This window comes from Sinocyclocheilus rhinocerous, unplaced genomic scaffold (assembly GCF_001515625.1).
Source record: "Sinocyclocheilus rhinocerous isolate Xijiao unplaced genomic scaffold, SAMN03320098_v1.1 scaffold1898, whole genome shotgun sequence".
NCBI lineage: Eukaryota > Metazoa > Chordata > Actinopteri > Cypriniformes > Cyprinidae > Sinocyclocheilus > Sinocyclocheilus rhinocerous.
The window spans coordinates 722,558-749,517 of record NW_015661023.1 but is presented as its reverse complement, the minus strand read 5'-3'; the positions used below and the strand labels follow the sequence as shown (position 1 = coordinate 749,517).

General features: G+C 37.7%; 1 protein-coding gene across 1 annotated transcript in view; it reads left to right on the top strand.

Moving 5' to 3' along the window:
* The first annotated feature begins 593 nt into the window (after positions 1-593).
* The window catches only part of LOC107726181 (adhesion G protein-coupled receptor L3-like), a 44,495-nt gene continuing 18,128 nt past the window's right edge, over positions 594-26,960 (top strand). Inside the window, exons 1-5 of the mRNA XM_016535701.1 lie at positions 594-1,019; positions 1,602-1,734; positions 18,475-18,810; positions 21,892-21,995; positions 24,694-24,879. Of these exons, the coding sequence (XP_016391187.1) occupies positions 594-1,019; positions 1,602-1,734; positions 18,475-18,810; positions 21,892-21,995; positions 24,694-24,879 (1,185 nt within the window). The remainder of the gene's footprint in view (positions 1,020-1,601; positions 1,735-18,474; positions 18,811-21,891; positions 21,996-24,693; positions 24,880-26,960) is intronic.

Genomic DNA, 26,960 nt, shown 5'->3' with positions numbered 1-26,960 from the left:
TCAGTGTTTTTCGATTTTCTGCAATTTCTGAGTGAAAATGATTTCAAATTGAATCTTGCACCACTTTTTTCAGTGCATGCATTATATAAATGTTACATTGTCTAGCGAAAGTGATACGGCACAGTCTTATTGAGCTGAAATACGAGAGTATCGACGTTTCTGATATAAGCATAGTGAAGGATTGTCATCCAAATCACATTTCATTCTCCTCCATAATCTGCATTTATCACTTTCCTTTAAAATATGTAATGGATCACTGAAAGCAGCCCAAATGTGTAACGCTGACTCAGCAACACATTTCTAACATACACTACCACTCAAAAGTTTTTGAACAGTAAGATTTTTAATGTTTTTTTTAAAGAAGTCTCTTCTGCTCAGCAAGCCTGCATTTATTTGATTCAAAGTACAGCAAAAACAGTCAAAATTTGAAGTATTTTTACTATTTAAAATAACTGTTTTCTATTTGAATGTATTTTAAAATGTCATTTATTCCTGTGATTTCAAAGCTGGATTATATTCCAGTCACATGATCCTTCAGAAATCATTCCAATATTCTGATTTTCTGCTCAAAAACATCTATTATTATTATAATTATGTTTAAAACAGCCGAGTATGGACGACCCACCACGACCTACAAGCTCCCCCATCGGGTCGACGGCACCGGGTTCGTCGTCTACGACGGCGCACTGTTCTTCAACAAGGAGCGAACTAGGAATATCGTCAAGTTCGATTTGCGCACTCGCATCAAAAGCGGCGAGGCTATCATCGCTAGCGCAAACTATCACGACACTTCGCCGTATCGCTGGGGAGGCAAGTCGGATATCGATTTGTCGGTGGACGAGAATGGTCTTTGGGTGATTTACGCCACGGAGCAAAACAACGGACAGATCGTGATCAGCCAGCTCAACCCATATACGTTACGTGTCGAGGGAACTTGGGATACGGCCTACGACAAACGCTCCGCTTCCAACGCCTTCATGATCTGTGGGATCCTGTACGTCGTCAAATTGAACAAAAATGTAACTTCTTTTGTTTGGGTCTCTGAGATATATGTCCTTTCCCAACTTCCTGTTTCTACAGGAAATACATCAGTGCACTCATTAAGTGATTCATGGGGTCTTTAAAGAAAATGAAGCCTATTTTTAAGATTAAGTTTTTAGTTTTTTTTTAAATAATACATGAAAATTAAGCACATTTTACACCCAACTTCTCATTACTGTCCAATGAGAACTTTTTTATTTATTTTTGCTACTTCATTTATTTTGTTGATTTATAAATAAATGCATCATTTAGTTTTACTGTACAGTTTTACACATTTACAAAAATGTGATTATTACAGAAAAATATTTATATTTGATTTAAATAAAAACAATCTAATTATAATCACCATGAACAGAAATGAAAGGGAAAAAAATACATATTTGGGTGGAAATGTATGTACAGTTTTATATTATTTTAATGGAACGTCACAATGCAAAAAAAAAAAAATAATAATTTTACAAACCTTTCTGTCTTACAAATAACCTTTATTTCTGTTATGCAAAATACGGTCTTGTATTTCTTATGAAGTTAGGTTGAAATATGGCATATTTTAATTCTAGATTCACAGCCTCCTCCTTAAAAGCACAGCTACTAATAACATTTACAATCCCAGAGACAATCTGCTCTATGTGTGGAATAACTACCACGTGGTCAAGTATACGCTGGATTTCGGAGTCCTGGACAACAGGCTAGGTAAGAGTTGGAGCGTTTTGAAAGCTATGATCGCTTTCTCAAAGTGAATTGCACACAAAAAAAAGTTTAAAAAGGAAAATAGTAAGTGGATGCAACCTTGTTTAAGCCGTTTTGTTCATGCCTGATCGTCTATTTGACAAAGTCATAGTTCACAGCTTTGATGTAAAATTTAGTGAAATGAGTTGTTTGGTGTCTGCGGGCGGCACACAGATCGAGTGAGCTTTGAGTTAGTGGTCGAGCAGAAAGTTTGGAATGTTCTCTTTAATTAGAAAGCATCGAGTGAAGTTAGTGGAGGGGAAGAAGTTCATGGCTACTTACTGAAAGTCGGAATGTCGTCGGCTGGATCGGCGCTTTCGCCATTTAATTAAAAGCCTTTTAAATAAAGAAAACTTGTGTGGGAAACACTGTGGGAAAAACACTGTTACTGCTGTACAGTAATATGCAAGAGGTGTATTGGGGTCATCGCTAAGTAAAAATAAAAAGTGAAATAATTTGCAAAAAATTTTAATTGCTTTCCACCATTTTTTTTTCATGGTCACCCTCAATGCCAGCCAAAGTATTGTAATTGCCACCACACTGTTAGAAAAAATAAATAAAAATAATCTAGTTTTCTGCTGCAAATCTATTATTACTATTATAGTATATACTATTATAACTATTAAAAAAACATTAAACATATTAAATAGAGAAAAGTAAATATTGCATTTCGTCCAACTGTATTATATTACAATCTATTAGATTTTAAATAATTACACAAGCATGTAAGTAATGTTTTAAAAAAATGTAAATTATTTTTAATCAAATTCACTTAGTGTTTACAAAAAAAAAAAAAAAAAATAACACCCCCCCCCCCCCCACAATTATTTAAAACGTATTCTAAAAAATATAAAATATATATATATATATGTATCAAAATATATCCTTCAATGTCCACTAAAGGCGTTCAAACTCTAATTGTGAGTAGTGATATTTGATATGTCTTAGCCAGCAAGCTCTAACAAGAAGAGTGTTCTCTTAATGAAAGCTTTGTTTTCATTGACAGACAAATCTGTGTTCAGAGTCACAATTATGTGTCCCTGATGACAGCAGCGGTTTGGACGGCATGCATTTCATTTCATTTTCCTGGTGTACTTGATCTGTAAGAGAAAGTTTTGGGTACAGTTGAATGGAAGTGTTTTTGACAGAGAGGTAACAGCTGCGGCCACTTCACATTTACACTCTCAGCCTGTCATGAGCCGTCAGCACGCTAACTGCTGCTCTTCACCACTGCTTTCAGACAGAAATTGCACATGCTACTTATTTATTTATTATTTGTTTAATATTAGGCAGCATGTACACTGCACAGTGTTCAGCATCCAAATATGCTGGTATCACAATTTAAATGTATTGGTGTTGCCATTAGTGTGAACTGTTGTCTTCTACAGACAGTTTTCTGTGGAGCAATAGTTTGAGGAGAATCTTGCTGAGCAAGTTAGTTACACTGTTTATAACTTTCTACCTGAGTAACACATCCAGTTTAATGCCACAGACGTGCTTGCAGTGCATTTTCACCCTTGCATAGAGGATGTTTCTGTTGTGTGCATCTGTGCGTAATGGTGCGTGTTTCTGTCTGGCAGGGTGGACATGAGGTGAAGTTGCCTTTATTAAGTGATGGTGTGATTTGAGATGCTCTCACATGCATTTATAGAGTCAGGAAATGACCCACTCACAGCATTCTCAAATCACACATGCAGAGAGAGCAGTGTGTGTGTGTGTGTGTGTGTGTGAGAGAGAGAGAGAGCTCAACGCACAACACCTGCGGCATGTTTCTCCTGGAATTAACCTTCATCTGAAGGTAACTCTTTGATGGGGTTCTGTTCATCACATTCTATTGCTGTTTCAAGACCTTGTGAGCATACATACTGTGTGCTTAAACACACCCAAAATGCAAAGCTGCTTAATGAGATTTTAGGATTTTCTTTTAAAGATTCTATAAGGTTTTAGCCTTGGTGACATTATCAAGCAAAATGACACGCAACAGTGTTGTTGTTCTGAATATCAGCACGGCTATAAATACCTGTGACCGAATCACAGCCATGCTGATATTCAGAACGACAACTCACTTGCTAGTGTGATATTGCTATACAACAACATTAAACAAGAAATTAAAATTGAGTAACTTATAATTTAGCCAAATTGCTGCAGTTAAAATTCTAACTTCCTAACAAAGGTCTCAGGATTAATTCCTGAATAAATATAATAAGTATTGTAAATGGAACTGGTTGAGTAAATGATTCAATGACTCACTTAACTTAAATAGCAAAACATGAACTCTGATGATCTTATTTATTTTGTCTTTGGGTTTGGTTAGGGGTTGGGTTTGAGGGGGGTTAAAGTTTCCCCCAAAGTAGCGCAATGACCATGTCTCATATCAAAGAGAGAGAGAGAGAGAGAGAGAGAGAGAGAGAGACAGAGAGAGCGGTGTGTGTGTGTGTGTGTGTGTGTGAGAGAGAGAGAGAGAGAGCTCAATGCACAACACCTGCGGCATGTTTCTCCTGGAATTAACCTTCATCTGAAGGTAACTCTTTGATGGGGTTCTGTTCATCACATTCTATTGCTGTTTCAAGACCTTGTGAGCATACATACTGTGTGCTTAAACACACCCAAAATGCAAAGCTGCTTAATGAGATTTTAGGATTTTCTTTTAAAGATTCTATAAGGTTTTAGCCTTGGTGACATTATCAAGCAAAATGACACGCAACAGTGTTGTTGTTCTGAATATCAGCACGGCTATAAATACCTGTGACCGAATCACAGCCATGCTGATATTCAGAACGACAACTCACTTGCTAGTGTGATATTGCTATACAACAACATTAAACAAGAAATTAAAATTGAGTAACTTATAATTTAGCCAAATTGCTGCAGTTAAAATTCTAACTTCCTAACAAAGGTCTCAGGATTAATTCCTGAATAAATATAATAAGTATTGTAAATGGAACTGGTTGAGTAAATGATTCAATGACTCACTTAACTTAAATAGCAAAACATGAACTCTGATGATCTTATTTATTGTGTCTTTGGGTTTGGATAGGGGTTGGGTTTGAGGGGGTTAAAGTTTCCCCCAAAGTAGCGCAATGACCATGTCTCATATCAAAACTCAAAATATGGCATTTCCATACCTAAAATACATATTTTACAGACACCGTTTTGCAGATTGATCATAAACACAGCTAAAAGGCTTTTTACCAGTGGCCATCCTTCACAAAACTTAACATCTACCACAGTTTTATCATAGGTAGAATGCAAAATGTTTTAATACAGGCATTTCAGTCAGATGTAATTTACGCAATATTTCAAACCTAAGTTTAACCAAAGACTACAGAAAATTGACTTTAGTTTAACCCACGGGAGAAAATCAACCCGCCACAACAGTTTAGAATCAGCCCAATTCCGTGGGGAAAAAAATGGGATTTGGCAACCCTGCATCTAACACGAGCTGTATCCAAAGGGATTTAAATACTCCGCATATTGATAGCGGCTCCCTGATGCGCGAAAATTGTATTCAACATTAGAACGTTTGCGGGAGCAGGCGGTAATGGTCAGAAATTGGAAGCGGGATTCAGAAAACAGTCCCGTGCAGGGCTTTAATACAAAAACGCACACAATGAATGGTGACTGTAGAAAGCAAAAGCCGAATCCCGGACATTTTGGGTGATTTCATATTTTTAGGTCCAAAAAGAGGACATGTCCGGGGAAAAGAGGACGTATGGTCACCCTAGGTCTAGTAGTCTTCACAGTCAGCAATGCCCATCACAAGATCGCAAGCACATCATGTGTGCCATTTAGCACAGGGCCTCTAAATACATGTTTATTTTGTTATGCGATAATACAAGCTACTGGCAAAAAATAATCAAATGAGGAAGATTACTGAGAAAAATTGATACATTTTTGTAATGAGAATTTGTGGGGGAAAGTGCTTAAATCTTTTGAAAATAACGTCACAATGCAAACAAAAATCTTAATGATCCCGAAATAGGCTTCTGTTGATTTTTGGGTGAAATATGGCTTGGATAGGATCTCGACTCACCTATTTAACTCATACAGCATTGTACGTTTATTTTTAGGCCCTCTATATGTTTTAGGTCTCAGGCAGCACTTGGCTGGAGACTGGTTTTATCACTGCACAAAGCTCCATTACTCACTGCTGAAAATCCCCTGGCTCGCGGGCACAAGTGTGTCGCACTTTATCACCCCCTCCCCGCGTACCCTCTCCAGCTTTAGTTCCTCTATAGAGGCAGTCAAGAGAGAGATACGCACTGTGCTTACAACATCTGTCCCTGTGCCCTGCTCCACTGGCCTTGTGTGTGTGTGTGTGTGTGTGTGTGTGTGTGTATGTTTTCAGTTCTGTCTCATGTGTTTCTGTGTAGCTTCAGGGAATCTCTAAAAATAAGCATGATATAACAGAATTATCCTAGAATGTCTAAAATCAGTGTAAGATAACAGAATCATACCAGAATGACAGATTCAGCATGGTGTCTTCAAAAATGTCATTATATTGGAATCTCTGAAATGAGCATCAGATAACAAAGTTTGCACAGGGTCATAATAATAATAATAATAATAATAATAATAATAATTTTTATTTATAACGCACTTTATATTCACACAGAATCCCAAAGTGCTACAGATTAAAAACAAAAATAATTGTTAAGAATCAAAAGGGTCATAAGATCAGTGTCCAATAATGAAATCATCAGTAGACATGAAACTCAGCTTTAGAAAATCAGCAGCTTCAAGTTACAAAACTGAAACATAATCTTCAAAATCTGCATTGGACAGCACCACCAACAACAAATGAGTATCAGATAACACATTGAATCACATTGAACTGACTAAATTCAGCATCAGATATTAGACAACAACAACATCAAATCAGTTAACAGTATCAGTGGGGAATATTCAAAATCAGCATCACGTAACATAATCAGCATTAAATACCTGAACTCAACATCAGATAGCAAAATCAGCATGGACTTATTTTTAAAGGCATCAGATAAGAAAAATCAGCATGAATGCCTCACAATCAGCATTAGACAACATTAACATTATTATGAATATTCAAAATCAGCATCTGGTTACAGAATCACATTGAATTGTGCATATTCAGCATCAGATAATATAATTACCTTGAAATCTCCAAAGTAAGTATCAGACAACAACAAATCTGCATCAGAAAACAGAATCAATATTGAACATAAACCAGCATTAGATCAAAATCAGCATTAGATAACATGAATAATATGAATCTCTAAAATCAGCATCTGATAAAAGAATAACAAAAAAAATGCTTTAAAATCTGCATCAGATAGTAGATTTGCCTTGAAATGTCTAAAATCAGCATCAGACAACAAAGTTAGTATAGGGTCATGAAGTCAATGCCTGATTATGACGACATATTCAGATCTGCAACTCAGATTGACAATGCAAAATCATCAGCCTCAGATTACAAAACTGAAATATAATCTTCAGAAACATAATCTTAAAAAAATCAGCATATCAGCACTGAATCTCCTAAATCAGCATTAGATAACAACAACACATCTGCATCAGATAACATAATCCATGTGGAATCTTCAAGATCAGCATTAGTTAGCAGAATCAACATTAAATCTCCGAACTCAACACCAGATAGCAGAATCAGCATGAATAAAAAATCTAAATCAGCATTAGATAACATGAATAATATGAATCTCTAAAATCAGCATCTGATAAAAGAATAACCAAAAATGCTTTAAAATATGCATCAGATAGTAGATTTGCCTTGAAATGTCTAAAATCAGCATCAGACAACAAAGTTAGTATAGGGTCATGAAGTCAGTGTCTGATTGTGACGACATATTCAGATCTGCAACTCAGATTGACAATGCAAAATCATCAGTCTCAGATTGCAAAACTGAAATATAATCCTCATAAACATAATCTTTAAAAAAATCAGCATATCAGCACAGAATCTCCTAAATCAGCGTTAGATAACAACAACACAGCTGCATCAGATAACAGAATACATGTGGAATCTTCAAGATCAGCATTAGTTAGAAGAATCAGCATGAAGAAAAAAATCTAAATCAGCATCAGATAACATGAACAATATACATCTCCAAAATCAGCATCAGATAACAGAATGACCAATAATTCTGCAAAATCTGCATCAGGTAACAGAATCACTCAGCTTTTTCTAAATTCAGCATGATATATTAGAATTACCTTGAAATCTTTAAAATCAGCATCAGAGAACAAAGTTAGCACAGAAATCATCATCAGATCTGCACTAAAATTCACAATACAAAATCATAAGCCTCAAATTACAAAACTGTAATATAATCTTCAAAATCAGCATCAGACAATAACAAAATTATGTACATAATTAATAACGAATTATGAATTCTCAAAACAGTGACCATTATTGAACCAGGACCTTGTTTTTCTTCAGGCTCCTGTGAAACTTGACATGTCTGAGATGTCCTCCTGGAGCTGTTGTGACGGACAGTTTCGTGTGAGATACTGATCTCCTGTTCTGACCTGCTGTGTGGAATAGCAGCTCTCTTCCTTATAGCTTTTGCATTTGCTGATATTCAGAACATGTGAGGGAACGTCAAACGCAGTGATGTTTGGATCCGGTGCGCTCTGCTCTGCAGGGCCCCTTTAGGCAGACGGTAATTGACCTAATCTGGCCCATATGCAGAGTGAAATATGTTTAGCCGTGACCTCAGAGGAGCACAGCTTTGTGCTATGACTACTGGAGATCTTTTGACTCTGTCTGGCCTTCGGTCTAATAAAACACAGAGAGTCAAGACCTATAGACTCCTCACAAAACTGGCTGCAGACGTGGAAAAATAAAGCTTACGTTCAGAGGATTTTGAATTTGATCTGTTAAACGTGTTCAGATGCATTCATCTATCTCCTATTAAGTTTGGCATGAGACAGAAGTTTTTGGAGTGACATTTATTGAACAAGGCAAAAGCATAAGGGCAGGACCTGGTTTCATTCATTGTCAAAAGGATAAAAAAAAGTTGGTCAAGAAAAACTTTCCTAGACAGGAAGTTTGGTGTAGGCTTTGAAGTTGTTGTATGGTTGCTAGCATGCTCTGGCTGGTTGCTAGGTCATTGTGTGTTCTAAGTGGTTGCTAGGTGGTTGCTAAGTGGTTGTTATGTGGTTGCTTAGTGGTTGTTATGTGGTTGCTTGGGTGTTTTGTTTAATTGATAGGTGGCTGCTAGGGTGTTCTGGGTGGTTGCAGATGTGTTATCACTGGTTGTTATGTGGTTGCTAAGTGGTTGTTAGGATGTTCTGAGTGGTTGCTAAGTGTGGTTCCTAGGTGGTTGCTATGTTTTTGCTGGGATGTTCTGGGTGGTTTCTAGTGTGTTATGACTTCTATGTTATTTCTGGAGTGTTCTGTTTGGTTTCTAGGTGGTTGCTATGTGATTGTTAGGGGGGTCCTGAGTGGTTGCGAGGTGATTTCTATGTGGTTGTTTTTCAGTGGTTGCTATGTGAATGCTATGGTGTTCTGATTGTTTGCTGTGTGGTTGCTGGTATGTTATGGGTGGTTATGTTATTACTGGGGTGTTCTTTTTGGTTGCTAGGTGTCTACTTGCTGGTGTGTTATTGGTGGTTGTTATGTGGTTGCTAGGGTGTTCTGGTGGTTGCTAGGTGTGATTGCTAGTATGTTCTGGGTGGTTCGTAGGTGGTTGCTGTGCTGTTGATGGGGTGTTCTGGATGGTTGCTGGTGTGCTATGGTTGCTACATTATTTGTGGAGCGTTCTCTTTGGTTTCTAGGTGGTTGCTATGCAACTTCTGGGGTGGTCTGGGTGGTTACTAGGTGGATGCTAGTGTGTACTGAGTGGTAGCTTCTGGCTGGTTTCTTTGTGGTTGCTAGGGTTTTCTGTGTAGCTGCTATGCAGGTGTTTGGATGGTTGCTGAGGAGTTGCTATGAAGTTTCTAGGGTGTTCTGGTGTTCATGAGGGTGTTGCTAGGGTGGTCTGGGTCATTGCTAGGAGATTGCAGATAACGAGACACAAAAAAAAATCCTTTAATATCAAAGTGCCAATATTAGTATTTTAAAAACTGACAGCAGGTGAAAGTGTGAGATTCGTCCCATGTGTTAAGAATCAGAGAGCTGACTCTGGCATTCAACAATTCACTTAAAACAATACAACAACAACAAATGTATGCATGCATGTGTGTGTTTGTGTGCGCAATATGATGGGAACAGTGAAAAGGGTCCAAATGTTAATTAAGCATGGCTGTGAGTGAGCAGTGATAGAGATGCTTCATCTTTCTGCCAGACATGAATGAGTCGAGCCAGTTCTCACTCGCACTGATAAGACACCAGAATAGAGAGACAATTCAAAGTAATGAGCTCTTTCTGACAGCCAGAGAAACTTCTCTTCATTTTCTTTGGTGCTGAGAAGACGAACGAGAGATAATTATGACAAGAAGAGCACTTCAAATTAAGCATGCGGCTAAAACGCGGCACTCCACGCGGAACGCCGTCACGTCTGCCGTCAATCCTGATAATAGACAGAATGTTTTAAGAACGTTTCTTGCATGGATTGGAAATTACAGGCAGATTTACAGATTGACTGGTTGAGTTAATTGAGTTGGTTTTGATGGTTCAGACCACACACACTTCAATCAGATCGCCTGATTCACGTGCAGCTTTGGTCAGTCCGTCTTCATCTGCTTCACAGGAAACAGTCATGTTTAAGTTACTGAGACAAATTATACATAATCAGCAACTAGGGCTGACAATTTACCACATTTATTTAATTTAAAATGCAATAAGCTTGAAGATTTCTTATTGTCAAAGTTGAAAACAGTTGTGCTGCTTCATATTTTTTTGGACACCGTGATTCATTTTATTTTTCAGGATTCACAGATGAAAAGGAATTTCAAAAGAACAGCATTTATTTGAAATAGAAATATTTTGTGACATAATAAATGTTTTTACTGTCGCTTTTGATCTGTTGTTCAGTGTTCTGGGTGGTTTCTAGGGAGTTGGTAGGGTGTTCTGCATGTTTGCTAGGGTGTTTCTATGTGGTTACCAAGTTATTCTGGGTGGTTACTATGCAGTTGTCAGGGTGTTCTGGGTGGTTGCTAGGGAGTTGCTAGGGTGTTCTGGATGATCGATAGGGAGTTGGTAAGGTGTTCTGCATGGTTGTTAAGTTGCTAAGGTGTTTCTATCCGGTTACCAAGGTATTGTGGGTGGTTGCTATGCAGTTGTCAGGGTGTTCTGGGTGGTTGCTAGGGAGTTGCTAGGGTGTTCTGGATGATGATAGGGAGTTGGTAAGGTGTTCTGCATCGTTGTTAAGTTGCTAAGGTGTTTCTATCCGGTTACCAAGGTATTGTGGGTGGTTGCTATGCAGTTGCCAGGGTGTTCTGGGTGGTTGCTAGGGAGTTGCTAGGGTGTTCTGGATGATCAATAGGGAGTTGGTAAGGTGTTCTGCATGGTTGTTAGGTTGCTAAGGTGTTTCTATCCGGTTACCAAGGTATTGTGGCTGGTTGCTATGCAGTTGTCAGGGTGTTCTGGGCGGTTGCTAGGGTGTCCTGGATGGTTTCTAGGGAGTTGCTAGTGTGTTTTGGTGGTTGCTAAGGTGTTTTGAGTTGTTGCTAAGTGTGGTTGCTAATGTGTTCTGGGTAGTTGCTAGGGTTTTGTGAAAGATTGTAACATCTAGCTCTGCGGCCGTGATGAAATGACTCTATTGAAGTAAATTAAAATGGTTTCCATTAAAATCAGACTTTTATGCTCACAGCAGTGTGTGCCGTTATACATTATCTTTATTCATTTTAAGCAGCCTATAGAAATTATAATCAGTTGAAATTTTACAAATTAACATTATTGAAATGTAACACAAGCCATTAACTTGCAGTGAGGATTGCTGCATGGTCACGTGCTGTATATAATCATCTTTAGTCGTCGCAGATATCAGGAGACATCAGGCGTGAGCTGAAGTGTGTTTGAGGTGTCATGTGGTCGTGGTCAGGTGGTTTTGGGAGGAATCTTTCTGCTGCGTCTGGAGGTTTTAAGCATTTTCCTCCCTCAGTGCCTGATGAAGTGTCTCTGTGCGTTTGTGTTTAATGACGCAGAGCTGCTGGAAGCTGCACTCATGGCTGTCATTGATTCACACGCTGTGAATGTTTATTATGGAGTCTCAAAATGAGTGTGTTTGCAATATTTGCGTGTGTGATTGTGTATGTGTGGCTGTTTTGTCCTCAGCAATTGGCTTGTGGTAGTTTTTAACATCGGCGTAAAATGTATTATTATTATTATTATTATTAATGTAATTATAATGTGTTCATATATAATTATCAGTTATTTAATTTATTAATTATTAAGCATTGTTATCATTTATTGTTAAAGGGGTCATGAATTGAGAGACCAAAATTCTGTTGATCTTTTATAATATTAGCAAATTTTTAAATCATAACATGTAAATTTATATAGTCGCCAGTGGCGACCTCAGCAAAAATGTCACTTACGAATTAATATATTTGGTCGCAAATGCGACCGTTTTAGTTGCAGTCTGGAGCCCTGTACAGCACTGCCTGTTTAGCCCCGCCCACCGATTCTACCCCGCTGCCTGTTTAGCCCCGCCCACCGATTCTATAGAGACAGCACATTTAGGCCACGCCCACACCGGGGGGGGAAACAATCCAACACTCTCCATTGACTTTCTATTGCGGGAAGCTGCCTCCTTGTCATTTCTGACTTATAACAAAAAACAGAGCAATATGCCTAAAAGCTGCTATGTGACAAGGTATACAGTAAACAAGCTAAAAAACCCAGAACTATGTTTTTATGAGCTGTCGACCCCCCAAAATCGAGCGTTTAGGACACAAATAGTTGTAGATGTCGAGGTGATTCATGTTGGGCCGTTCAGTTGAATCATTTCTCAAACAAAAGGAAGGTTAGGAAAAGGGGCACTGACATAGACCAATAAAATTGAGTTTCTTAATATATCTCCTCCTCTCAGATTCACATAGGGTGGTGAAATAATCCTTTGACGTGGCTAAAAATAATGAATGGTCTTGTCGCCGATTATGTTTCCCTCCAGTGGGTGCAGTTCTCAGAGTAATATGACACGTTGCACTCTACTTTTGTGTCCTAAACGCTCGTTTTTTTTGGGTCGACAGCTTATAAAAACGTAGTTCTGGGTTTTTTAGCTTGTTTACTGTACACCTTGTCACATAGCAGCTTTTTAGCTCTGTTTTTTGTTTTAAGTCAGAAATGTCAAGGAGGCAGCTTCCCGCAATAGAAAGTCAATGGAGAGCGTTGGATTGTTTTCTCTCCCAGTGGGCGTGGTTTTCAGATTATGACGCATGTCGCTCTGTCTCTATACCACTGCCTGTTTAGCCCCGCCCACAAATTCTACATCACTGCCTGTTTAGCCCCGCCCACCGATTCTACATCACTGCCTGTTTAGCCCCGCCCACCGATTCTACATCACTGCCTGTTTAGCCCCGCCCACCGATTCTACATCACTGCCTGTTTAGCCCCGCCCACCGATTCTACATCACTGCCTGTTTAGCCCCGCCCACCGATTCTACATCACTGCCTGTTTAGCCCCGCCCACCACCCACCGATTCTACACCACTGCCTGTTTAGCCCCGCCCACCAATTCTACACCACTGCCTGTTTAGCCCCGTCCCCTGACTCGCACATGTAGTAGGTAAATGACAAGAGCAGCAAATGCAGGTCTACAGAGAATCCAAACGCTAAACTTTATTTTTAATGAAGTTCCAGGCCGCGTCAGTAAGAACTTGGTCCTTTGTACACTTAATTTTATCGCGGATTAGTTTACAATCAAGGCACAATTCTATGCAGGATTTTCAGAAAGATTGAAACTAAAAGACGAAGCTATGTGACTGTATTGGATCTGATGTCGCACCACACTGTGAGTAACTGTTTTTGGTCACTGTTGCTTGTCTGTTATTACATATCATTTGATATTTACTGAGTAGTTATGCGTCCATCTGTGAGGGATGTAAGCTGTCAAACATACACAACTGTTAACCAATCATAGCAGTGGGCATTTACTTCTAAGTCTACAATCTGCCACGCCTATTCAAACAGAGCGTTCTGATGAGGAGGGTTAAAACAGGACAGAAAATAGCTTATTACTTCTAAATGATGTTTTTGATGTAAAAATCTTGATATCATTATAAGTGGACCTCACAAACTAAAAAAACAAAGGCAGTTCATGACCCCTTTAAAAACGTTCCTTCTACATGCTTCTTGGAATGCAGAAGTAATTAAACACTCGAATATGTGTGTTAACTAATAGATGCTACTAAAATACAAATCGTTCAAAATTAAAACTGGATATGAAATATCATGCATAATGTGGTTGGATTGCACCAAATTTTCAGCTTGTTTACAACTAATCAGCGAGTTGTAGACGTGTAGATGGACACCTGATCCCATTAGCCTCTCTTCGGACGATCACTATCCTTATCTATAAAATGGCTGAGGCCAAAAATAGGAAGAAAAATTAATAATCAGGTTGATTTGCTCTTTTATAAATATAGAAGCCCTCTGGGCACGACTTATTAAAGTTTTAAAAGAGAATTAACTCCTGCAGCAGGTGATGCTGAACTTTTAATTGCTCATCAAAGAATTAATAGTGGGCAAGCGTAGGGTTTGTGAAATTAATAAACATAATATTAATAATTGAAAACTGAGTTACTGAAATAACTTAATTATGTTACAGCACATAAAAACACTGGAGTGAATATTAACATGTGGATCTAGTTTGCATGCTAGCAGACATCAAGCAATTATGGACTTTAAAGGAACAGTTCATAATGAAAATGTGCTGAGAATGTGCTCACCATCAGGCCGTCCAAGATGTAGATGAGTTTGTTTCTTCATCAGATTTGGAGAAATATAGCATTGCATCAGTGTCTCAGCGATGGATGCTCTGCAGTGAATGGGTGCCGTCAGAATGAGAGTCCAAACAGCTGATAAAAACATCACAATAATCCTCAAGTAATCCACACCACGCCAGTCCATCAGTTACCATCTGGAGAAGACAAAAGCTGTGTGTTTGGAAGAAACAAATTCAAGACATTTCTAAGTTAAATACAAGTCCATAATTAATAGTAGCGCCAGTGGAAAATTAGTCTGTTCTGAATCAGGAGAAACATCTGCACAGATTAAGCACCAGCTTTTGGCTTCACAAGATGTTAACTGATGGACTGGCGTGGTGTGGATTACTTGTGGATTATTGTGATGTTTTTAATCAGTTGTTTGGACTCTCATTCTGACGGCACCCATTCACTGCAGAGCATCCATTGCTGAGCAAGTGATGTATTGCTGTAATGGGCTGTGATTTGGTCTTTGTCCATGTATTTATTTCAGTGTTTTGTTTGAAGCACTTGAGTGCAGTGAGTTATGTCTATTCATGAGCCGTGATCACTGTACCATGTGGTGAATTCGTTTTTCATGGCTCTATTGTGGGACTATTGATGTTTCTAAATGGTGTGTTAAACCGACACCAGACTGTGGTTGGCAGGTTTACATGTCAGTCAGGTGTCTCTTCCTCTCTGAATGGGCAGTTCTTTGCTAATAGACCGCGGGAGATCTCTTACCAGTGACGTTAGTGCTAGTGCTGCAGGCCGTACGCGGTCAGTTCGTGAAAACGGCAGGAAATTTAATTTTATGTAATGTAAACAATTATAGATCGGAGTCAATGTTCTGCCCACACAAACACAAAACTATTACTGTCACATCACCCTACAGCACAAGAGCCTGTGTGTGTGTGTGTGTGTGTGTGTTATTTCCTGGGTCGTGGGCCTTTCCCATAATTCCTCCTGAGTCTCCTGTGTTGGCTTATTGCTTTGTTTTCCTCCCTCTTGCTGGTTTCTGTGTTTATTAGCACATTAGCTCCTTGGAGGCTCAGAGTATCACAGACTCACAGAAGCAGCCAGATAATTTCAGCCCTTTATTTGTGTTTGGAGAACTGACAGCAGCTGATCATTCGGTCTGTTTACTCAGAATAAGAGCATGCACATTTCTGCTCTTATTCTGATCCGTTCGTCAGTGCATGCTATTGCAAGTAAAGAGTTTGTTTTGTAATATTGCTGAATGATTTGAACAAACAATTAATGTGATTCCTATGAAATACATCACTCTGTGTATTGAAAATGAATGGATATATTGAATATGTATGCACTTTGGAGCATGCTGTGCAGTTTAATTGCAGCTTTTTGCAGTTGAATACTCATTTAAAGCCATATTGTGTTTTTGATTTTATTGATTAATTGAGCAGCAGACATTCTTCATAAAATTAGAATGTATTTGCTTATTTAATTGCTTGCTTGCTTTCATCTTTTTAATAATTGCACTAAAGCTGTGTAAAGCAACCTGTTTCTGTGTTTATAGATGAGCAGGTATTGGAATGAAAATAGCAGTTTGGTTAGTGGTGTTTCTTGTGTGTGGGTGTATATATATATAATATATTAAAATTATATATATATATTAAAAAATAAATAAAATACACACAAATAATACTATAAAATAATAGTACCTCAGTGGTGTGGATGTTTTCTAGTTATTGTACAGGTGTGAAGTGTAGGTTGTCGTTAATATACACAATAAACTATAATAAACGTGTTTATTGATTTTACAGAATTAGAGTTGAAGGTGTAGATACCATAGCAACACGTCTGGCATAATAGCAGCAAGCAGTGAAAACATATTCTGCCTTTGAACCTCTAGTAATCATAATCATGACAAAAACAAGAGGGTTTCTAGCACTCCTGGCACTCATAATAATAATAATAATAAACATATATCTTGAATCCCTAACAATGCAGACAGCACGTCTTCACTCTTGAACATCTGATGATGCTTCTGGAGAAGAAGTCTTCCAAGGTTAAACTCAAACTCTTGTGCTTTTTGATGAGAGTTTACTTTGAGAAGAAATTCAGAAGTAGATTTGATAATAAAGTGAAATAAGAGAAATGTCTGCATTAGAGCCGCTAGATCTTTATATAACTGTGCGATTTTGTATCTCAGTATGAAGTCGTTTTCTTCACGGTGCTGCTTGGTTGATTTTTATTTAAGCAATTTGCTGATAGATAATGTGTTGCTATGTATAATAATGGTCATTATTACAGGAAATATCATTTCTGATTTAATAATAATAATAATAATAAACATATATCTTGAATCCCTAACAATGCAGACAGCACGTCTTCACTCTTGAACATCTGATGATGCTTCTGGAGAAGAAGTCTTCCAAGGTGAAACTCAAACTCTTGTGCTTTTTGATGAGAGTTTACTTTGAAAGAAATTCAGCAGTAGATTTGATAATAAAGTGAAATAAGAGAAATGTCTGCATTAGAGCCGCTAGATCTTTATATAACTGTGCGATTTTGTATCTCAGTATGAAGTCGTTTTCTTCACGGTGCTGCTTGGTTGATTTTTATTTAAGCAATTTGCTGATAGATAATGTGTTGCTATGTATAATAATGGTCATTATTACAGGAAATATCATTTCTGATTTAAATATCATTTGTTGTGTTCTAAAATAAAGCAATAAGCTCCAAGAAGCCGTGGTTTACAGTGAATTTATAACAGCTAAGGGGAGTTGTTAGGCACGACGCAGAGCTTAGCTGTTACAAATTCACTGTAAACCACGGCTTCATGGGGCTTATTGCTTTTATTAAAACGGTTATTCCATATACGTAGCAAGGTTTCACAAAATAAAACAAAGCAAATAATATGTAATGATATTATTAAAAACATTTGCTGCATCCCAATTCGCCTACTTATACTATGCCCTAAAAGTATGTACTCGTTTTTGTGAAGAAAAAGTACATACTTTTGAGTATGTAGCAGAATAGTAGGCATGCTTTGGGACATACTACTTCGTCATAACTGTGTCTTTAACGGACGCTCTGTTGCTTAGTTACATGCATTCTGTCACTGTTTAAACTGCACTGCCAATCATCTCATCACAGTTAACAAAATTCACATTTCATTTCATTTAATTTCCTACCGTATTGGAGATAAATGAAGAGGCACATTGATCTGCCAGTCGCAGGTCTATCATGCCAAGAACTCTCTTCATATGTTTGCATAATGATGCATTTAAAAGTATCATTATAACAATGTTCACAATGTTGCTGCAGATGAAATATAACGCACATAACATTAAATACATATTTTTAATCAAGTTAGACCTTACATTACAGTTACACCTTTCTCTGCCTGTCCGTCGGTCTTGCATAACCAACATGTTTGTAGTTTTTAAACACTTTTTATGCGTGTTTGTAGTTCTAATTGAATCCTCATCCACCACGCAATGTGTTGTGGGCAATATTAGACATTAGAGTGTGCATCGATCTGCACTTCGAATTTTAATCTCAAGTAGTAGACCATCCGGGAATCTTTGGCATACACTTTTCAACATACTACGCTTTGGGACATACTAATTCTATTTTCGAATACCATTTAAGATGGATAGTGTGCGAATTGGGACGCAGCAATTATTCTTCTGACAGCAAAGTAGTTCCTCAGAAATGGTTGTGGTTGCAACAAATTGGTTGCCGAGCAACACACAGAAACAAAGAGGTGTATGTTTGTAGAGTAACTTACAACAGCTTCGAACCTGGCTCAACCAATCAGAATCAAGGACCGGAACTATCCGTTTTATATTAATTTTATAATTTAAACTCTATTTTTTCTTCTGATTCCAGAAACTTCCTCGTCAGGAAACATCTTAATGGACACGACGACGACACGCACCACGACTCGCCCGGTCATCGTCACCATGACGACCGCCTCCACCTCCAGCAGCACCACCATGACCAGCAGCACCCGATCTCCCTCCACGACGCCGGCGGCCCCACGCAGCACCACCACGGACCGGCAGCCGGCGGCTCTTCCCGAGGTCACGGCACGCTCTGACCCGTCCTCCGTCCTGCCCAACATCGCCGTGGAGTTCTGCAGCCCCGTCACCGACTCCTCCATCACCTGGCCCAAAACACGGCAGGGCCTCGTGGCCAAGCAGCCCTGCCCACTGGGAACCGTCGGTACGTTACAGCAGTCCAGAGCAGCCGTGTAGTGATTGTTCACCAGCAGAGGGCGCTGAGGGATGCACTGGTTACTAAGTTGCGCCAATACTTGGACAGGAACAGAGCGCTATTATCGTCAATTAATCAAAAGAGACACCTGTTATCGCTTTCAAGATATTGAAATATTTTATTCATTATTAATTAGTGCTGTCAAACGATTAATCGCGATTAATCGCACCCAAAATAAAAGTTTTTGTGTACATAATATATGTGTGTGTACTGTGTATATTTATTATGTATATATAAATACACACACATGCATGTATATATTTCAGAAAATTATGTTATGTATATATATTAAATATATTTATATATAATGTAAATTATATCAATATAAATAAATATAGACATGTAAATACATGTAAATATTTTCAAAATATACAGTACTGTATGAGTGTGTATTTATATATACATAATAAATGTACACAGAACCCACACATATATTATGCAAACAAAAACTTTTAACTTTTATTAATCGCGATTAATCGTTTGACAGCACTATTATTAATATATTAACTATTTTTGTTAGAGTTATACTCTTTGTTTGTTATGCAAGCAATTATTTCAGCCATGAAATAAATGTTAAAATATATGCTCAAATTTAAAAAAAGTCACAATTATGATTAATAAAAATGTTAAAATATAATTACGAGAAATAAACTAAGATTTAGAAAATAAGAAATAAAACAAATTGGCAGTTTTTCTCTGAATTCTGAGTTGCATCTCGCAATGCTGACTTTTTCTCACAATTCTGAGAACATTTGTGATTATAAACTTTTTAGAGAAAAATAGTCAGAACAATGAAAAAGAAATATGTAATTTAGACTTTTTTTAAATTTTGAATTTATATCTCACAATTTTTCTCAGAATTCTGAAGACAAAAAATGTCAGATTTTCTAGAATTTTGAGATAAAAAAAGATAAATGCAAGATATAAAGTCAGAAATTGTGAGTTTATGTCTCACAGTTATTCTCAAAAAAAGTCAGGATTATGAGAAACAAACTAAAAAAAAAAGTCAGAACTGCAGGATAAACTTAATTAGAAATAAATTCCATATTTGCGAGATGTAAACTCAGAATTGGGGAGGGGTGGGGGGATCAGAATTGTGATCAGAGAAAAATTGCGTGATATAAACTCAGATTTTTGAGAAAAATTCAGAATTACAAGCAATGAACTCAGAATTCTGACTTTTTTTTTCATAGCCCTGACTATTTTTCTCTAAATTCTAAATTACATCTCACAATTCTGAGTTTTTTTTCTCAGTTTTGACTTTTTCCTCACAATTATTTACTATTTATCATAGTGTGATTATTAGTTCATTTTAATATAATCAGTTTGACTTGCAAACATAATGATTATAAATAATGTTTAAAAAATAATCAGTAAGGCTAATAGTAATAATAGTTATTATTATTTAACAAAACATGAAGAATGTGTGGTCCCTCTATTTTAATTGATAGATATTAACAAATAACATTTCAGAAATCTGCTTATAACCATGAACATCCTAACAGCTGCATAGCGACGCCTTGCCCTGTTTCTACAGAGCAAATAAGCCCTGGTCACTGCATGTTTAACAGCTTGTTTTGGTAACCCAGGTGTGGTGTTTTTCTCTGTGAGTGTGTGGATGTGCAGCAGACGAGCGACGCACAGCTTGAGCACAAATAACACGAACGCAGCACACAAATCAAACACAAACTCGCCTTTCACCTCGGTCTGTCACTCTCCTTCCTCTCCTTTTCTTTCTCTAAAGTTCAGCTCTTCCCTTCATTGCTCTCACTGCTCATATCCAAACGTTTCCAGGCCTCCGTCTGTTTCCATGGTTTCGGGTGATTGGCAGTTTCTTCATGATTAGTTGTTTGTTCTTGGATTTGTCCTCTGGGCGTTTCTCAGAGTAACACATTCACATCCTCATAAACTCATTCAAAACAAAAACACTAGCTTTTGATTGACGTGTGTGTATTTTGTAACACCTCGTTATATAATATCATTCAAAAGTTGAGAAATTAATACTTTTATTTGGCAAGGATGCGTTAAATTCATCAAAAAGTGACAGTAAATACATTTATAATGTAACAAAATATTTCTATTTCAAATAAATTCTGTTCTTTTGAACTTTCTATTCATCTGTGAATCCTGAAAAATTAAATATATCACGGTTTCCACAAAAATATTGTGCAGCACAACTATTTTCAACATTGATAATAATCAGAAATGTTTCTTGAGCAGCAAATCAGCATATTAGAATGATTTCTGAAGATCATGTGACACTGAAGACTGGAGTAATGATGCTGAAAATACAGCTTTGATCACAGAAATAAATTACAGTCTACAATATATTCACATAGAAACAATTATTTTAAAGAACACTTACAAGGATACAAGGATTAATACAATATTGTAACATTATTTTTATTAAAATATTTCGCCACATGTAGACTATTGGACTATATTATTTGGTGGAGACAGTGTTTATTTTGATTGCTATTACTGTTAGTAATGCATGTGTTTATTGAACATAATATTTTATCACACTGCTGTTGTGCGTGTGTGCCGACAGTACATCTGGAGTGTGTGTGTGTGTGTGTCAGTGATCTCACCTGAGTGCTGATACAGTCACCCGACTGGAAGAATATGACATTTTTCCCTCTTCTGTCCTACTAATTAGAGCTGAGAATTCTGTCGTCTCTTTCCATGAGCTTTAATTGACCTTTACCAGTGCTCTCCAGGGAACGAACACACACATACACACACTCTCTCTCTCTCACACACACAAACACACATCCCTGCATCTGGCTGTAGTTAGAGCTCACACTCACACACACACACACACACACACACACACATACACACTCACACACACACACACACGCTGCAGTGATTTTATCTCCATCAGAGGAAGTAATTACACATTATTTTATGATCACAGACGTTTGAAAGTGTTTCTTGTCATCTGTGGAAGCAGCAGTGAAGGACGCTGATGTGTGTGTGTTTACGGTGTGAAATGAACACTCAATAACGGCTGCTTTCTGTGTGCAGGGACGGCTGTGTTCACCTGTCAGGGGCCCGAGGGACTGTGGGACCAGCAGGGGCCCGACCTCAGCAACTGCACCTCCACGTGGGTCAACATCATCAACCAGAAGGTTTGAGAAACACACACACACAGACACACAATCAGACATTTAGGAGATAATGTACATTTAGCCTGCCATTTTCACTAATTATACAACAGTTGGATCTGTCATTTGATTGGTTAAGCCGGTGTTGTTATTGTTAACTGAAACTGTTCTAAAAAAAACGGTTGTGAAATGTCCGTGCCAAATACTGAAGAAGTTTTCTCAGTATACAAGCTCAAAAATTATAACTAAGAAATTGCGGACATAATCGTAAAAAATTACAAAATGATTTTATTCAAAGGCCCAAAAAGTGCAACATCCTAACTTTTGTGTAAATCTGTAACATTTTGCCTTTGCACTAAGCATGTTGCACTTTTTTAAGAATCGTAACATATTGTCTTTGCACTGAGCGTGCTGCACTTTTTTGTTAACGTTTTTCCTTTTCACTGAGCGTGTGGCATTTTATTTGGAAATTGTAACGTTTTCGTGTTGCACTTTTTTCTAAACGTTTTGCATTGTTGTTTTGGCTGTTGTCTTTGCACTGAGCATGTTGCACTTTTTTAGGAATCTGTAACATTTTCTCTTTGCACTTTTATTAATCAGTAACATTTTGCCTTTGCACTGAGCATGTTATGCTTTTTTGTTACATTCATGTATGCAAGCTTCTCTTGTTGGACGTATTTAAAACTATTAAAAATGCTTTTCTTTCATTGAAATACAGCTGAGATAAAATGTAATGTAAGATAGTAGTTACATTAAAATTTGCCATATTTTGCAAAGCTTACATACTATATACTGCAGAAATAGCAAATTAACTGAATAAATACTTTTCACAAGTCATTTTAAATCGTGTTGTGATTGTTACCTGAAATTAAAAATAAAACTATGAAACGTGTTTTTAGTAAATGAATTAAAGCTGAAATAAAATATAAATATTAGGTGAAAAACAAACAAAAATTTGAAATACCTAGAAAACCTAATAAAAATGTGGCACATAAAATTACTAATACTTAAAAATATTAATAAGTAATATAATATTATATAAATAATGCTAAAATGACACTGGGCTGAATATGTCAGATTTGGTTATAGTGTAGACTATAACCAGACTTGTTAGTAACCAACCGTGACTTATTATATTTGTCACTTTCTGTTGTTCACATTTATTTACATTGTTTTGTTCATATTCCTCAAGCTATGTTCTTATTTTTATGAGAATTACTGTAAGTCTATTTAAAAGAGGAATGCTAAGGCATGTGTAGCCTTTAACATCACATAGAAAACTACAAGTAATGTCTTTCAGTGTTTTCCTGCTAACTTTTACTTGTTCTTCATGTACTGCTGACATGAAGGCGCTGTTCGCTCAAATAAATCCTACTGTTTTACAAATGTGAAATGAGTGTGTGTATGTGTGTGTGTGTGTGTGTATGTGTTTGTAGACCCAGCAGGCAGCCCAGAAGACAACATCTTTAGTTGCGTCTCATTAGCAAATAAACACATCTCTTCCTTTAGCTGGAGGAGTGTTGTGATTAAACTCAACACGAGAGAGCTTGTGTTTTTGCCACGACTTGAAAGAACAGAGCTGCACTGTCTGGGAAGTCAAGAGTCGTTCACTTCTCAAATAAATGCAGCCTTGATGAGCATAAGAGATATCTTTAAAAAAACATTACAAGTCTTACTGAGCCCAAACTTTTGACCGGGAGTGTGTGTGTATATATATATATATATATATATATATATACGATTCTCTGCAGATCCATCAATCAATATATCATGATCATAATTCCCACCTTCAGTGATGGTAAATTTCTCTGTTTTGACTCTATACATAGCTAACACAGATAAAACATGAAGCTAATAATTAAACCAGTGTTCAGTTTATTATAAAAAGCTACACATAATACATTTATGTGTCATTTTATTTTATGTAATATCTGTATTAGGTGACAATAGGATGTTATTACAAACACTCTAAGTGAGATTTGAGCAGAAATATGTATTAATGTATTAAATTAATCTCACACTGTCACTGAAATAGATGAATGGTGCGTGTTGACTTTTGAAAAACCCTGCATGCATGGATTGATGCACCAGGATCACAAATCCTGGACTGTAAATCCTCTTTTTAAAGCGTATAAATAACTTGCATTCATATTGTCATCCATGCATTGACTGGGACTCTAACCCGTGATGACCTTGGTGTTGTTTATCGTCACGCTCTGCTGTTTGAGCTGCAGGAACATTAACACCTATTCCAACACCTTCAGTTCTACTGACCGTCATCAACAAACAAACACACACCTGCAGAAAAAACGCTATACCGAATCACTTCATTCAGAGCGTTCACGTAAATGAAAGTCATCCATGCATTGACTGGGACTCTAACCCGTGATGACCTTGGTGTTGTTTATCGTCACGCTCTGCTGTTTGAGCTGCAGGAACATTAACACCTATTCCAACACCTTCAGTTCTACTGACCGTCATCAACAAACAAACACACACCTGCAGAAAAAACGCTATACCGAATCACTTCATTCAGAGCGTTCACGTAAATGAAAAAAAAAAAAAAACTTAATTTTCTTGTAGAGAAATGTTTAGATAATTTTTTTTTCAATGTTAAACACATTCCCTTATGCCAGTGTAACATGCAGAGACAGCTGCTAATAGCTTATGTTTGTTATCAGTTTGGACTCACTGTGTGTGTGTGTGTGTGTGTGTGTTGTAGATCCGAGCGGGTGAACCTGCGGCCATAATCTCCCGTGAGCTTTCCGAACAGACCAAGGGTCACATGCACGCGGGTGACATCACCTACACCGTCCGGGCCATGGGTCACCTGATCGACCTGCTGGATGTCCAGCTCAGGAATCTCACCCCCGGGGGAAAGGACAGCGCCGCCCGGAGCCTCAACAAGGTACTGCATCTGACATACAGCACTATAGTATATGTCAAGTCAAATGTATTAGTGTAGTGCTATAAACACTGTTTCAGAGCAGCTTTACATAAAATCATGATGTTGGTGTTTATAGTATCTTAATATCTTCATGCCTTAAAGTTGTGTAGAGCTGAGGGATAACATTTTGCAATTTGAAATCATTCATACTAGAGCCCGACCGATATATCGTTTTGCCGATTTTATCGGCCGATATGAGCCTGTCGCAGATATATCGTATCGGCGAATATGCCACTGATATGACAATTTTTTTTTACAGAACATAAAACGCAGATAAAATGCTTGTAAATGGTGTAATTACATAGTTTGTCCAACAGAGCACGCTCCATTGTTTGCTACTGGCGACCTGGATGAAACACTTTTAAAGCTTAAGTGTATGGAATACCATTGAAACTTTGAACGGCCATATCTCCGTAACGGCGCAGCGGATCCGCACCTAATTCGGGGGATCCCTTCAGATCGAGGAAGCCTCTCGAATGCCGAATCGAGTGTACGTCTCGAGGCCCCCTTTCGAATGAGACCACCACCGCGTCGATAGCCCATGGGGTCCGGGAGTTACAGGCGGTTAAATTCGCGGTCGGGCACTGACCGATCTGGCGATCCCGGGGGGCGTTCGAGAGGGATCCCCCGAATTTGGTGGAGATCCGCCACCGCGTTTGCGAGATAGTGACACCAGCCAACACTTTCACTTCAGTAAGGAGGTTTCTTGTTCAGGCAGCAGCATTCAAGCGTTGTCTTATTCGACTGTAAATGCCCTACGAAGTAGACTTCACATGATATTCTGCCATGATTCCAGTTCCAAGGGAACGTACACGTTACATTCAAAGGGTATTAAAGTGTGCGAGATGTGAATTTAAATTGTATTTATTTACAGCGGTATATTATGTCACACTTCAAAAATATAATGAATTACAAGTCTGTAGAGAACAGTGCGCTATTGCAGACTTATATCCTACTGAAGTTTTAATTACATTCTTGTAATAGCTATAGTCAGTCGTGAACTAAAGTAGGCATGAAACTCCAGGGCTGAAAATGACTCCCACTCCAGCCCTGGTTGAATGGAATTGAATTGAATTAAAGTTGAATAAACTTCAACTTTACTGTTCAGTGCACTGATGTCAGACTCATTTTGGATAATAAAGTTTATTGTTAAATTGTTAAATGCCCTTACATATATCTCTGTCACCATTATAAGTGTTTGATCAACACATTTGAGTGATCATTGCAAAAAATGTGTTTATGTATATATATTCTGTTTATGTATATACAGTATTCTATATATAGTACCAGTCAAAAGTTTGGACACACGAATGGGAAAGTGTCCAAAATTTTGACTGGTACTGTACTATAATATACACAAAGAATATCGGCCGATATATTGATATCAGCGGTTTTTTACACCCTAATATCGGTATCAGTATCGGCCCCCAAAAACCCATATCGGTCGGGCTCTGATTCATACCCAATCATACGGCCTTTCAATAAAATGTTTGCTCAGCTTCTGCAAATGGTTGCACAGAAATGAATGTAAAATGTGTTTGGACTGTGAGGTCAGAGCATCCCGGACTGATTATTTCAGGGACAAACAAAGAGGAATATGTAATGGATGTACAGTCAGCCAGTTATTTTCACAAAATAAACCCTGACTGCGTGATCGGGACCTGGCGCAAAGCTCATTACCAGATAAATAAATAAAGGGACATGAAATATCGATTTGAGTTGAAATGATTCAGTAATGTGAGAAGAGAGCAGAGAAGAGTGCAGCACCAATGAACAAAAAGTCCTGATCAATCTGTTAAGTGTTTATCTTGTGATAATGACCGTTTGACTGTTCATGAGTTACACAGATAATCACAGGTGCACTGGACTTTTTTTTTCTTGTTGAATAAGAGCAAGAAACAACTTGAGGTTCTTAGTTTCACTAAAACAAAGCAAAACTAAGTGTCTTTCAAAGATGTGATGCCTCTAACCTGACAAACTTGGGCAAATCCACCCTTGTGAATATATATATATATATATATATATATATATATATATATATA